This window comes from Crinia signifera, chromosome 5, assembly GCF_055691185.1.
Source record: "Crinia signifera chromosome 5, ASM5569118v1, whole genome shotgun sequence".
Classification (NCBI taxonomy): domain Eukaryota; kingdom Metazoa; phylum Chordata; class Amphibia; order Anura; family Myobatrachidae; genus Crinia; species Crinia signifera.
Window position 1 is genome coordinate 298,254,105 of NC_139221.1, and position 15,726 is coordinate 298,269,830.

A 15,726-nucleotide genomic window follows, 5' to 3' on the forward strand; every position below is an offset into this window, starting at 1 on the left:
AGCGGAACACCACACACAATTCATATACAATGTGATAAGTCAAATGACTGGCATACATGGAGTTCCCTACAGTCAGTCACAAGATTGTGGTGAGCGGCGTTCCCCAGGTCACATGGTCAGTTTTCCTTTAGTAATCTCCATAGTTACAGACTTTCATATCAATTCATGCACCTGTGTCTACAAGATGACTAACATATAAATTACCTTAATATCATTAACATATGTGAGAATGTTTCCCCTCTCCCCATTGACTGACTACAGGTCCTTCATTTGCTCCACATCTTGTCATCCTGCACCCTCTGCACCCACAAATCATAGGCGCTTATTTCTTCCAAATCAGGGCTTCCCTAGGGTTTGGGGAGTTGTAAAGCTGCACAAGGATCACCCCACACCTAGCATGCACCATACATCCCAAAATTTGGCATTTGGTAATTCAGATAAATGTATAGCATGAGAATTGTAAATTGTGTGTTGTGTGTTGTGTGTGTGTGTGTGAGGGGGGGGGGGGGGGGGTAATGGCTGGTGTCCCTGGGCAACACCTGACTGTTTTCCACTCCTCCACTCCTAAATGCTGCTTACAACATGGCATGTCAACACCCACAGCCCAGTACTATGTGATTAGGGCATACCTTACATTTCTGGCCCAGTCTGGACAAAGCTGGCTGGAACGAGCAAGTGCCCATATCCACTAATCACCGACACAGAGCCACGAGCTAGCACAGTGCCCAGGTCCACTAATTACCCAGAGTCAGGGCCTAGCACAGTGCCCATATCTACTAATTACTCAGACCTAGGAACTAGCACAGCGCCCTTATCCACTAATTACCCAGACCCAGGAACTAGCACAGTGCCCATATCCTCTAATTACCCAGAGCCAGGAACTAGCACAGTGCCCTTATACACTAATTACCCTGAGCCAGGAACTAGTACAGTGCCCATATCTACCAATTACCCAGACCTAGGAACTAGCACAGTGCCTGTATCCACTAATTGCCCAGGGCCTAGCACAGTGCCCATATCTACTAATTACCCAAAGCCAGGAACTAGCACAGTGCCCATATCCACTAATTACCCAGACCTAGGAACTAGCACAGTGTCCATATCTATTAATTACCCAGAGCCAGGAACTAGCACAGTGCCCTTATACACTAATTACCCTGAGCCAGGAACTAGTACAGTGCCCATATCTACCAATTACCCAGACCTAGGAACTAGCACAGTGCCTGTATCCACTAATTGCCCAGGGCCTAGCACAGTGCCCATATCTACTAATTACCCAAAGCCAGGAACTAGCACAGTGCCCATATCCACTAATTACCCAGACCTAGGAACTAGCACAGTGCCCATATCCACTAATTACCCAGAGCCAGGAACTAGCACAGTGCCCATATCCACTAATTACCCAGAGCCAGGAACTAGCACAGTGCCCATATACACTAATTACCCAGAGCCAGGAACTAGCACAGTGCCCATATACACAAATTACAAATATCTGGGAACTAACACAGTGCCCATAAACACTAATTGCCCAGAGCCAGAAACTAGTACAGTGCCCACAAATACTAAGTGCCCAAAGCTAGGAACTAACATAGTGCCCATATACAGTACACTGATTACCAAAGCTAGGAACTAGCACAGTGACAATAAACACTAATTGCAAAGAGCCGGAAATTAGCACCAGTCAATGTCATGAGGTGCAGCGCGCTAAGTTAACCAATACTATTTCTTTTTCGTCCACTAGGGGGCACAGGAGTTCACGCTGGGTATGAGAGGTGAGGTAGCAGAGCGTGTACCAAAGGGTTACAAAAATGTACCCAGCATGCTCCCTGCCTCCCTTCTCCCTCATAACCCGCCCCCTGACCCTGGGTCACCAGTTTTTTCTTTGGTGCCAAGGAGGCAGGGGCCATTGGGTGTACCACGCTTGCCGCGTCATGGGTGGCCAAGGCAGTGTCTGAGTGGGCGGGCAAGGTGGAGAGAGGTTTGTCCGACGGCACTAGTCCTTCCTCTAGATTTTCCTCATCCACTAAGGGAGCCAAGCCCTGCACCACCAGACGTCCAGTGGCTAAACAGGTCAGGGAGGTGGTATCCAGGGGCTATGCCCTGACATTCCGGTTCCCCCCTCCTCAGTGTTATTTTTGCACGGGTCTTCCAAAGGACCCAGCGAAACGACAAGTGCTACAGCTTTCCATCTGCTCTCTTTTGGACTCGAACGTCATTGTTCCAGTTCCTCAGGAGCAGAGGGGTCAGGGGTTCTTCTCCACCCTATTCTTGATTCACAAACTGGAGTGCCGAAGTTTTGCATGGAGTCCCTGCGTTCGATCATTCTCTCACTGGAGCCAGGGGACTTCATGGCCTCGCTAGATATACTTCACATCCCCATCCGACAGGAACATCAGCACTTTGAGGTTCGCCCTTCGGGTCGAACACTTCCAGTTCAGGGCGCTACCTTTTGGTCTATCTACGGCTCCCAGGGTGTTCACCAAGGTGATGGCGGTCAGGGCTGCACACCTGCACCGGCTGGGGGTTCGGATGATTCCATACCTGGACGGCCCACTGATTTTGGAAAGTCCCCAGACCTACTACGGAGTCATTTGCAGGTCGTAATTACACTTCTGTTATCTCACGGTTGGAGGATAACCTGGAAGAAATCGTTTCTTACTCCTTCCCAAAGGACACTTCACTTGGGAGCTCGGCTGGGCACTCGGTTGTAGAGAGTATATCTTCCAGAGAATAAGATCCACTCCCTTCAGAGGAAGATTCATTCCCTTATAAGTCACAGAAGGGTCTCAGTACACAAGTGTATGGTGGTGTCTTCGACATGGTAGAGTATACACAGTTTCACTCGCGCCCACTTCGGCTTTACACTCTCAGCCAGTGGACAGGAGATCATACTCGTCTAAGGAGTCAATTGATCACACTGCCCCCGAAGGTTCGCCTGTCTCTCACATGGTGGTTAAAGACAGACAACTTGTCTCAGGGCCGCCCGTTTTGGATTCCAACCTGAGTCTTGCTTACCACGGATGCCAGCCTACGGGGCTGGGGAGCGCTTTGCAATTCTCAATCTTTTCAGGGTCTCTGGACGGCTCAGGAGAGTCGCCTTCCAATCAATCTCCTGGAATTGAGAGCAATCCTTCTGGCTCTTCAGAGGTTGGGGTCCCTCATCCGAGGGTGCCCTGTAAAGATCCGGTCCGACAGCACCACGCCTGTGGCCTTTATCAACAGGCAGGGCGGGACATGCAGCAAAGGAGCGATAAAAGACGTCTCCAAGATATTCAGGTGGGCGGAGAAGCAGATTTCTGCAATCTCTGCAGTCTTCATCCCAGGGGTTCTCAATTTTGAGGCAGACTTTTTAAGTCGGCAAGATAGTGTACGCATTCCCCCTGTTTCAACTCCTACTTCGCCTTCTGTGGAAGTTCAGGAAGGAGGGAGGAATGATGATCCTAGTGGCCCCAGATTGGCCCCGTCGAGGTTGGTACGCGGATCTATGGAACCTGTTGGTAGCCTCTCCTCTGAGTCTACCTCTGCGTCCAGACCTAATTTCACAGGGGCCATTCCGACACCCGGACTTGAGTCGCCTGGCTTTGACGGGCTGGCTGTTGAGGTGTCCCTCTTTAGAAGTTTTCCGGGCACTTCAATCGTCTCCTTTTGAGCCTCTGGAGGAGGTGGATCTGAAATCCTGGAAGGTGGCTTCTTGTTGGCTATTTCCTCAGCACGGAGGGGGTCTGACATGAGTGCATTATCATGGAAACCGTCTTTTCTGGTATTTCACCCGGACAGGGCGGTTCTTTGTACCAAACTGGATTTTCATCCAAAGGTGGTGTCTGAGTTTCACCTTAACCAGGAAATAGTGGTGCCTTCTTTTCCAGGTTCTTCTGAAGCTGAAGCTTCTCTTGATGTAGTCCGTGCGTTGCAGATTTATCTTCGCAGGACTAAGTCAACTTGTAAGTCGGGTTCACTGTTTGTGTTTTATGGGGCCAATAAGAGGGGCTGGCCCGCTTCCAAACAGTCCTTGGCGAGATGGCTCAGATCAGTGGTTCGCCAAGCGTATCTTTCCGCACTGATTACTCCCCCGGAGGGGATTACTGCACATTCTACCAGGTCTGTGGGTACATCCTGGGCCGCTAATCGAGGCGCCTCGGCTGAACAGCTCTGTAAGGCGGCTACTTGGTCCTCTTCCCAGACCTTTATCAAGTTTTATGCATTTGATACCTTTGCATCGGCTAATGCACAGTTTGGTAGACATGTGCTTTCCGCAGTCCAGGAGCGTCCCCCACCCGTGAGGGGACAGCTTTAGGACGTCCCAGCGTGAACTCCTGTGCCCCCTAGTGGACGAAAAAGAAAATAGGATTTATGGTCTTACCTTGATAAATCCCTTTCTTTGAGTCCATAGGGGGCACAGGACGCCCTCCCAGACGCACCTGGTAGCGGGGCTTCCTATGTAGGAAAGTTCCATGGCTTTAGGGCCTGTATGCTATGTGGGTGTGCGTTTGCTCTTCCTTCTTCTCTGGCTCTGCTCCTACCTTGGGCTTGCTAACGAAACTGGTGACCCAGGGTCAGGGGGCGGGTTATGAGGGAGAAGGGAGGCAGGGAGCATGCTGGGTACATTTTTGTAACCCTTTGGTGCACGCTCTGCTACCTCACCTCTCATACCCAGCGTGAACTCCTGTGCCCCCTATGGACTCAAAGAAAGGGATTTATCAAGGTAAGACCATAAATCCTATTTTTCCCGTTGCTTTTTTGTCCCTGACTCCACATTTTTAGGCTTAAAATAATATTCACTTTATATTTGCAGGAACCATTATTCTGCTTTTCTATAGTTAAAATGCTGTACAACAGTGCCCTCTTCTGGAATAATTACCATGATTATCATGTAGTTATTTATTTACAACTTGTGGTATTGTATTTGTATTACTATATACGACATGCAGAATGTATAAAAGGTTTTATATGATTACATTGATCACATTTGCAGGTGGCGTCTTAACTGAACCGTGCAAATATGCGGCTGTGCAATCAGGTCTGAATCAGGCCCATCAAATTGGATGGCAGAGAAGAACCACTTGGCCCATCTAGTCTGCCCCTTTTTTAACCTTTAGGTGACCTCAACCCTATTTGATCCTTAGTAAAAAATACATTAATGGCTGCCAGACTAGATTTTATTCAGACGTACAATGGTTCGCCTGTAAATACATTTTAATATGTTCATTTAATTTTTCAGTTCATAACTTTTTTCTTTTTGAACCCAACTAATAAGATTTGAAGGCACAATTGTTTCACAAATACTTATTTTGTACTGAGTCGGTATTCCGACCGCCGGCATTCCGACCGCCGGCATCCCGACCGCTGGCATCCCGTTATAATAGCTACTAAAATTCACACATTTAACCCCAAAACAATTTTCCACATAAGCTTGTTTTTACATACAGAATAAGGTTTTCCCTAAACACACTCCCTTTATTCTCCCCCACCCCGGCACTGCCAACGCCCTATCATTCTTAACACATTCTGCTACCCTATTTTCCTTCCCCCATCCATATTTATTTATTACCACATATTTCATTGCCTCCCCTTCCTGAATCTTGTTCCTTTAACTAGCTTTACAAGGGTGCTTCCTAGAAACCAGAACTGTAAGTAGACGTTTTGGTGCCTTGTGCCAAAAAGAGAATTGTCACATACCCGATCATTTTTCATGACAAAACTGATCCCAGAGAAAGCCCATGCTAAAATGCTCCTTTGAATAACACATTTCAATATACTGCCGTATCCAGGATTCAAACCCATAACCTGTTGCTTTTCAGTCAAACACCCTAGTCATTGAACTTATTTAATCCTGCATAACAAAACCCGATAGATTTCTATAGATAACTACATGAAGCTACTTGTACATTGTAAAATAAATAATAAGCATTGCAAATGAGCAGATTTATGTAGTGTGCAGTCAGACATTCAGTCCCCTCCCATCACACACTACATAGATCTGCTCATCTGCAATTTTGATAATTTTTTACAACGTACAAGATGAGCTTTAAATAGTGTCTAGTGTTCTATTCAAGAGCAGGTGAATAGAGTATGTTTCCAAATTTCTAGTCATTTTGTTAAGTACATAATGTTCCATAAATCTTTGCAATACATTTACTATGATGGGCATTCTATTTCAGATGGGATGTTGCTGTGGGCAACCAATCAGATACTATCTATTATCTTCTAGAAGCTGCTAAATTAAATGAGAAGTAGATTTTGATTGGTTGCCGATAGCAACATCCCATGTCAAATAGAACTCCCATCTTAGTATATTTCCACCATTATTTTACTATCTATATCGGCTACAGTGCTAAAATAAAATATTCAAAGTTTAATCCTATTAATAAAATTGCTTGAGATAAGTAGCTGCTGCAGTTTCATGGCCTGGTCGGATCCATTTAATGGTTATCTGTGGTTTACATTGATCCCTACACTAATGTTGGTGGGGAGAGAGGGCTTACCATGTAGGGCAGCCCCAGGAGATATCAGACCACTGCTCTAGATATATTCAGAATGGTATCCTTTCTCCGCCTTTAGCATGGTTGGACTATACTTATTTCTGTTTTATCCTAGGGCCCCTGCAAGGCTGTGGTGGTTACCTGACTAATGCAACCGGCTATATCAGGTCCCCAGATTCAAATCAGGATGGGAAGTATGACAAGAACCTGGATTGTGTTTGGAACATTGTTGCCCCTATAAATAAACAGATAAACCTGACGTTCACTGGGTTCTTACTGGAAAACGAGTTTGCGGGAACATGCAGATATGATTATGTCAAAGTAAGAACACAGAATGGTCTATTCTACCTGTATATTGCTGCCGAAGCCAATTATTCCTCTGCAGAGATGGGCAACAGGACAGACCCAATTTCTTAGCAAGCAATTTCTAGAACTTGGTAGACAGCTGGGCCCCCTAAGCTTCTGGGCCCCATAGCAATGGCAATACCCCCATTCAAACATTATAGCTACGTTCATGACTGCAGGTCTTTTAGGGCCTTCAAATACCAACATAGGCTAATAAAATGCTGAATAAAACCCCTATTTCCATCAACATGTCAGTGATATTGAATGTGGATGTTACTAATGAGCTACTTTTTGATAAATGTTTAATCAATTTTGCATTTCAGATTTTTGATGGTAGCAATACAAATAGTAGCTTACAGGGGGCATATTGTGGCAACAACTTACCTGCAAATATTGTCTCTACGAGCAACGCTCTGACCGTCTGGTTTATCAGCGATTCTACAGTAGAGCGATCAGGTTTCAATGCTACTTATGTGACTACTGACCGTGAGTATTATACTATCTTCTGCTTCCCAGGGTAAATGAGTGGGGTATTTGACTTCCTCTATGATGTCATGTTCATATGATTGTCATGCATGCATACATACTTTCATACATTACGTCCATTATATTGAGAGTGGGGTATGGTGTGGTAAGGCCATTAGTGACACCAAGTGAATGACGGGTGCCAGCGTAACTGAAGGCCCGGCCACCCCGAAGGCTCTAGACTGCCGGGGAAGCATCGCGCATCGCTATCTACAGCGGCGCCGGGTCACACCAGAGGGGTCTGAGGCAGGATGTTTTAGGGGGGTGCTACCAGAGGGGCAGGGCGCATTTTGCCCTTTAAAAAGCAGGCAGGCGCAGCTCCCCACTAAAACAGCCAAGCTGGGAACACTATGTTTGTGCAAATGTGACAATCCACTTTTCTTCATCCAGCAGGGTACACTGGAGTGTAGACTTTACAGTGGGTATAGAAGTGTAGTAACTGGCACCTTAAATAATTTGAGTAGTGTGTCAGCTCCTCCCCTCTATATTCCTCTCCAACTCAGTATTAAAGCCCGTACACACTGGGCAATTTTGAGCTGAAAGCAGCGCAGTTTTGTCGTTTGAGCTGCTTTCAGCTCAAAATCCGCCCAGTTTGTACGGCCAGCGATGAGCGGAGAGTGCTGATGCAGTCTAGCCCCCCCTCTATATAGTCTACTTTCCAGTGTCCCCTGTGGATTTGGAGAAATGGATTTAACGGTCCTGTTAATCCTGTTTTATTGCTATATATTTATACAGTGTTATTATGCGTAATATACTTATTGTTTGTCACTTATACAAAGCTGCAACCATTTCTTTTTACTTGTTTTATTGATAATGTAATGGTCCAGAGGATTTGATCCTGTGTCTTTATAACAGTGTTATGCGGTGGGACCTATAATGCAACATCCACATTGACAACTACAACATCCCCACATTTCCCTGATTCCTACCCCTCATTCACAACATGCATCTGGGTTATTGATTCTCCAGAACAAGAGAACATTAAGTTGAGTATTCAGAGCTTCCACCTCCAGGCTGGCGTAGACTGCTCCGAGAATTACCTGGAGCTGAAAGACTCACCTGTGGTAAGGACACGTTATATCTGCATCAATCCCTTCCAAGCAATAAATAATGTTCTGCTAATAGCAACTTCTAATGACAAATCCTAGCTGCTGTGTAGATGTGATTATATAATATACATATACGGGGTCATTCAGGTTGGTTTGCAAAAGCAAACTCCTTCTTTAATGGACAAAACCATGTGCACTGCAGGTGGGGCAGATGTAACATGTGCATGGTTTTGCCCATTAGAGAAAGATTTTCTTTTGCGAACCAACCTAAATTAGGTTAATAATAATGTCTATATTATCTGAGTATATAATGACAAATGTTTAGATCACTATCCATTAACAGCAATTGTGGTAAAAGCCTATCTTTGTATAACATACCGGGTGGACATTAGTGGTCATGGGCGAATTGAGGCATTTCCATATTGGGAGGGGGGGGGTATTACAGTAAGCGCTGTAAGAACAAACAGGGGGTGAGATTTAATAGGATGAGATATTCAGAAAGTGAGAGATTTGGGAAGAAATCTCCAGTTTTTTTAAAGTGGCAATCATTTACACTGCAAAATCAAACTGGTTTTGCAGTGTATATGATTGCCGCTTTAAAAAAACTGGAGATTTCTTCCCAAATCTCTCACTTTCTGAATATCTCATCCTATGAAATCTCACCCATAGTGTTCTAACCTCCTCTAGAGAGTCTGTCTTGAAACTGACGTTAGATTTATAGTTCAGCCGATATGTGCATGAAGCCGGCACAATTGTGTTTGAAAACTACGTGCATCCTCTCCGAATATGATTTATTATGGACACAATTGTTTGCGTCAGTTAAAGTGGTCACAATGAAAATATTACATTACTAATTGAATACATTTAAATAATTTTATATTATCAATAAATTTAGTCTCTTCATTGCAGCCAACCTGCCCACTTGGGTGTACAGTTGTAGAAAGCACTTTACAAGCAATGTTACACAGTGCAAAGGGAAGAGCACTTTTACAGCACTGCTTTCGCCCAATCCATTGGATAGTCCCCATGATAGCAGTGTCCCCTAGATTGGACGACGGAGAAAAGCGGTTTCTTAGTTCTCACCAAAAAATCTGGTGGACTCTGCATTCTCACCCTTGCTGTCATTGCGGAGATTGTTTGCTGTTGAATTGTTTATATATTCTGCTTTTCTTTATTGCACTTATCCTTTAGGGTTTTGTAATATGAAACCGTGGAAGGGTTGGTGAGGGGAGTAGTTTCAGCCCCCAAAGAAATTAGTTTTATGTGTCAGCGTTCCTGCATCCTCAACTCAACCCCATTTGTAGTGTTCTCCTGACAGACTCAGAGGAACGCACTTCATGGAAAATGATTAATGCAGATATTATCTCTACACTCCATGCTGCTCATTGACTCGAATATGTGCCATCTTCTCTTTGTGTTTGTCCTTAGGGTGACCTTGGGCAGGTCCATAGATTTTGTGGTGGTGAAAACTATAAAATACCAGAGTTTTACTCTCATGGCCGCACGGCTGTCGTAACCTTTAGATCCCAAGAATACGCGAGCGGCAATGGGCTCAGCTTTACATATCAAATCACAAGTAAGCATCCGTCTACATTCTTCTACTATTTTACCGCACGGAACCTCTTTGGTATTAGCAAACAAAGCTTTAAATTACAATGACCATGATTAAAAAAGTATTACTCTGCCTTGTTTGTTTCATGAAGTAATTAAATCCTAGATATAAGTCTCTCCTTCCCTCTCACTGCTTACTTTCACTTGTTCCGCTTCCAAAGTTATGCTTTGCATAAGCCAACCCAAGCCTAGTTAGTATTGTGTCCGAGTGACGGAGATTACTCATCACAGTGCCATTGTTTTGTGTTGCCTTGGGAGATAGAATCCTGACACCGGCAGATGTCCAAGGTAAGTATTTGGGTTAGGTACTAGCTCCTGCTGTGTTAGGCTGTGGGTTAGGGGTTAGGCTGTGAGAAGGGTGGGTTATAGTTAAAATACTTATGCAATCCGTTGAAATGTGTATCATTAGGATTCTGTCTGTCTGGATCCTAACCGCCTATATGTTACCAAACCCTTATTTTACAGATGCAAATCACAGATTCCACATTATTTAGTGACTGGATGCGCAGTGGGTGGAGCCTGTAGAGATTGGGTGGTCTCTAGAAGGCGGCCAGTGGCATTAGAATAAGTTACATTATCCTGCCATGGCTAAAGATACCAGGAGTCTTCTGGCTAAGGAAGGATAGTGAGTCCTATAGTAAATGTTGCAGCATCCTCACTATTGCACCACCTCAATTACTAAGGTGTTTAACAATTCAAAATTAGCCATTCCCATTCACTATCAATTGTTCCTCGTGCTGATTACATCAGGGCTGGACTGGACAATCTTTCATTTCTGCTCCATGTCATTGTTTGTCAATCATTTGTATCTCAAAATCACGCTGCTTTGCGAGCCAACCAGAATGAGGGCCAATGTGCAGCACTGCATAATGTACAGCACTACATAATGTACAGCACTACATAATGGCCCTCATTCAGATCCATTTGATCTTCTGTGCGTTTGCGGGCGGAGGCGGCATCTGATGGACTCGTAAGTCAATCAGAAAAAGGTCCAATGTACAGCACTGCATAATGTACAGCACTGCATAATGTACAGCACTGCATAATGTACAGCACTGCATAATGTACAGCATTGCATAATGTACAGCATTGCATAATGTGCAGCACTACCTAATACACAGCACTGCATAATAAATAGCACTACATTATGTACAGCACTACATTATGTACAGCACTACATTATGTACAGCACTGCATTATGTACAGCACTGCATAATGTACAGCACTGCATAATGTACAGCACTGCATAATGTACAGCACTGCATAATGTGCAGCACTGCATAATATACAGCACTATATAACGTAGAACACTACATTATATACAGCACTGCATAATATGTTGATGCTTTTTAAATAAAGGATGATAATAAATAATAATACTATTATATCCTCTATAAGTTGGCAGTAATAAATTCTCCTTTCTCCTTTACCCATCAAACCTCCCACCCACCATTACACCCGTCCTGCTGTCCATTCCTCAGGTTCCTGGCTTTTCCCAGCTGCTCCTGCCCACATATTCCTTTTGGGTCCATTTGTAACTGTTTCTGTATACAATGTGCAGTATATGTGGTATCAGGAAGATAATTAACATGTGCATTGAAATGTATAACGTGATCCCGGTAAGATCTCATGTGCCCCAACACAGTCACAATATTCAGACCAATGTTTGCTGGTATGATATAAATAGGTTCTCTGTCCCTCCACTATAGACTGCAGCCGGGAATATAACCAGTCATTTGGTTACTTGCAAAGTCCAGGCTGGCCCGGGAAATATACACACAATACGGAATGTACCGTAATCCTTCGAGCTCCGGAGAACAGCTCATTAGCACTTTTCTTCAATTCATTCCACCTGGAATCCATGACCTCAAGCTGTCACGACTTCCTGGAGGTAAGATCTGTAATACTGTATACTCATTATCCCCTTGTTGCAATAGCCAGGACACCAACCTGAATCTGTACTTGGGTGGATATTGGGCCATTTAAACTGTGGACATAAGTAATACTTGGGCATTACTAATCGCTGCGGAGCTTATTAGGCTATCAGCACCATATCCTGCTCTGATAGTCTCCACTTGCCCATGCCCAGTGGCCCTGAGCCCATAGATCTGTGTTGGGAGTAGGGGCTGCGATAGGTGCAGACTCGGGCATCCCTCTATTCTATTAGGAGACTTTACAGTGTGATTAGTCTCTGATCTATTTGCCTATATCCCATTATACTGCTCTTTCTCAGGGAATACCCAACCCTTATTCAATAGAAAAAAACAGAAACAAAAAGAGACCGCACTTTTGAAATATTAAAACACTTTATATACTTTACTTAATATACAGAATATGTAGTTAATATTAATACAGATAATATATCCCACCACATCATAGAGGACTGTACAATTAAATAAATCCTTTATGCTGCAACGGCCTTTTAAGGCTACTGTATATCCGGTCTTCAAATAATATTTGTCCAACAAAGCTCTCATATATTATTATACTTTTGTATTGTACTGTTGCTTTATGCGTTATTAGTCAGCCATATTACATTCAGCCATTGTTAGCGAAGTCTTTCTACAGTACATGCATCGGAAACAGCAAGGATCTCCAAATCGCTATAAAGATGTATAGTTCATTGCCGCGTAACTTTGCGGGCCGATTCAGGTTGCCTCGACAAGCTGCAAAGATCACAGCTTACCAAGCGCCAGCTACGCCACCCCTCTGAACGCTCGGCCGCTGCCACCGATTCCCCTTGTTAACATGCGAGGGCATGTCTACCGAAGACACACCCCCTCGCATGCCTCCTCTGCAGGAGAAATCATTTATTGGTCGCCGACCATCAACTTATTTCTCCTGGCTGCCAAAAAAAAGTCAGTAGGAACTGACCTTTATTTGTGAGCACCAGGATGAAGAAGGGGGGGCAGCTGCCCCGGTAGGCATCGGCCCACCCACGACCCATAAAAAGCTGGGTGTTCCCATGGGCGATTCCCATCCCCGCCACCGTTCCGCCACAATTCTTGCAAAGGGGAGCTGCACAAGCGCATAATAGACCACCCACATGCGCAGTCCCCAAAAGATCGGGACAGAGCTAAATTTTCATTATTGCAGAAAATCAACCCCTTTGTTAGAATGGATTAATTCTAGTTAATAGATCTGTGTAAATAAAAAAATTGTCTATCCACATTATGGAGTTCCGTGGGCAGATACAGGCATAAGGCTCAGTCCTCACTTAGGCATCCATGAGAGGGTCTCTTCCAAATTACACAGCCTTATCTAGAAGGCGTGGCTTCTGAGGAAGCCCCTGAACGTACATAGACGGAGAAACGCGTAAATGGTACCATCGTTTGCATTATTGGCTGGACTGAGATGTAGAGAGGAGATCTTAGATAAGGCTGCGTCATTCGGAAGCACCAACAGCCGGAGACCCTCTCTGGTCTGGGTTCAGTTGGGTCAGACCCCAGAGGGACTCCTTAGCCTCTGGGCTCCATGGTAATGGCACCCGCAATAGCTACGACCAAGTTGGAAAAGTGTTTTTAGAAATGATGATTGGAAGAAACTGATACATCCAAGCTGAAATGCCATATTAGTTAGATGATGTAAGAATGGTCTAGTAGTGATGCCATGTTTTGTATTTGCAGGTGAGGAATGGTAGCGCCCCGGATTCCCCACTTCTTGGCACACACTGCGGAAATAATCTTCCAAATCCAGTATTTCCAAAGAATAATATACTCCGGCTGTTTTTCAAATCTGACATCATATCGAATGAACAGGGCTATGACATTACATGGACTTCATCTTCATCTGGTAAGGAACCGAAGAACATCACATACACTGAGAAGTGCATCACGTCTGGCCCTAGGATGTCCGACAGATGCACAATGAAATAAAAATAAAATAATAATGTAAAATAAATATAAAACTAATTGAAGTGACAGGGACAAGAGTGGATGACAGACAAATATACAGTGTATTCCAGTCCTGTCTGCCAATAGATCTTATGGTGCCCACACCCGGTTAGATGTGTGCTAGGTGTGAGTTGAGCCATACAATTCGGACTGTACACTGGGTGCGATTTGAACTGGGTATGGATCATTAGGTCACCAGCATTGTGGTCGACATGCATTTAGGTCGACATGACTTTAGGTCGACAGGGTCATTAGGTGGACATGGGTTAGGTTGACACCAGAGTGTTTTAACACTAAAACGTAGCAATGTGTCCCCTCGCATGGCTTCGAGCACACTATGGCCCTTATTCTGATCTGTGCGGCAAGATCAGAATATGCGGCCAGGACCGTGCAGGCGAATCCCCGCCTTCCATACGGATCGCCACCTCCGTCCGTACGCGGATATGTGGCGGTCCGCATGAAAGTGGATGGGGATACGCCTCCTCCATCTTGGGAGCAGCCTTGCATTCGATGGTCGCCGACCATCGAATGCAGGGCCGCACGCTCCACCAGCGCCCGCCACCCTAGACCACACGGACACTTGTCCGTATGAAATCATGTATGGGGGCGGGCAGCTGACATCCGGCGATGTCAGATGCCCGCCCCCTACACATGCGTCACGGCTTTATTACCATGCATACGCCCAGCGTTTGCATGGGAACGCCCATGAAACGCGGGGCGTATGCATAGGGTAATGAGGCTAAGTAGCCCTTCACGCCCCTCTCCGCCCCCTGTGCGGCGTCTAAAAAAAACGTACGGCGAAACCGCTTGCACATGCGCAGAGTGACCTCTGCACATGCGCAGACGAAAAACATCGGCGGTACGACCGCATGCGGCAAACAACGCACCAACCAGAATAAGGGCCTATGTTATTCTCCCACAACGCCCTAGTGGATAATAGGGCATGAAATACCACCTGTCGGCACATGTCGTGTCGACATGGACGATACGTAGCACCGCGTTCCCTCACATGGCTCGCTATGCTCGCCCATGCTTCGGGCACGGTGTCGTCCTAATGACCCTGTCGACCTAACCCATGTTGACCTAAAGTCATGTCGACCTTTCTGCATGTCACCTAAGTCATGTCCACCTAATGGTGTTGACCTTATGCTTGTCGGCCAACATGCTGGTGGCCAATGACCGTATCCCTTTGAACTACACCCAATTTTTTACTACACTAAAATAGTAAATTACAGGGAACATGCGATATGATTAAAATATCCCAGCCTGCACATACTTATTTGCCTTGCGATATGGACTATACAGGAGCGCGGATCACATCGCAAAATAAACCTGGTGCAATATGAACTAAAAAAGATACACTAATGATTTCTCTGCAGGTGTCTCACATCCACTCCTACCTGCTACTGTACCTTCCTGATACGTCCATCCTTCCGTGGTCTAATTTTGGTCTTTATATCATTACCCAATTTATTTTTACTTGATATTTGATATATTTGTAGTCATTATTAATTATCATCTTATACATTTTTGGGGCTTTCATATTTGATACCTAGGATATGGCTTCATGCAACTGCCTGCTCATTGTTGATAGCAGAGGCAGAACTCTAGGAGGCAATGGAGTCATCTGCCACCGGGCTCCTGCTCCCAAAGGGGCACCTCTCCCTCGGAGTTTAAATCCGTTATTTAAAAGCCAACGATATTGCTTCTGTGGCTGAGTTCTGAAATATATATATGTTCTATCTATCTATCTATCTTATGAACATAATATATCTATTTTATATAAGTTATATAGGGTTGTGTGTGTACGTATGTGTGTGTGTG

General features: G+C 44.9%; 1 protein-coding gene across 3 annotated transcripts in view; it reads left to right on the top strand.

Annotated features, from left to right (window-relative positions):
* CUBN (cubilin) overlaps positions 1-15,726 on the top strand; it is a 198,656-nt gene that overhangs the window by 179,069 nt on the left and 3,861 nt on the right. The window contains exons 60-65 of one of the 3 annotated variants that reach the window (XM_083189341.1): positions 6,595-6,800; positions 7,148-7,310; positions 8,205-8,413; positions 9,827-9,974; positions 11,719-11,900; positions 13,636-13,801. In XM_083189341.1, coding sequence (XP_083045467.1) covers positions 6,595-6,800; positions 7,148-7,310; positions 8,205-8,413; positions 9,827-9,974; positions 11,719-11,900; positions 13,636-13,801 — 1,074 coding nt within the window. Of the gene's footprint in view, positions 1-6,594; positions 6,801-7,147; positions 7,311-8,204; positions 8,414-9,826; positions 9,975-11,718; positions 11,901-13,635; positions 13,802-15,726 lie in introns of those variants that run through there. The other 2 variants (XM_083189342.1, XM_083189343.1) reach the window with 2 other exon arrangements.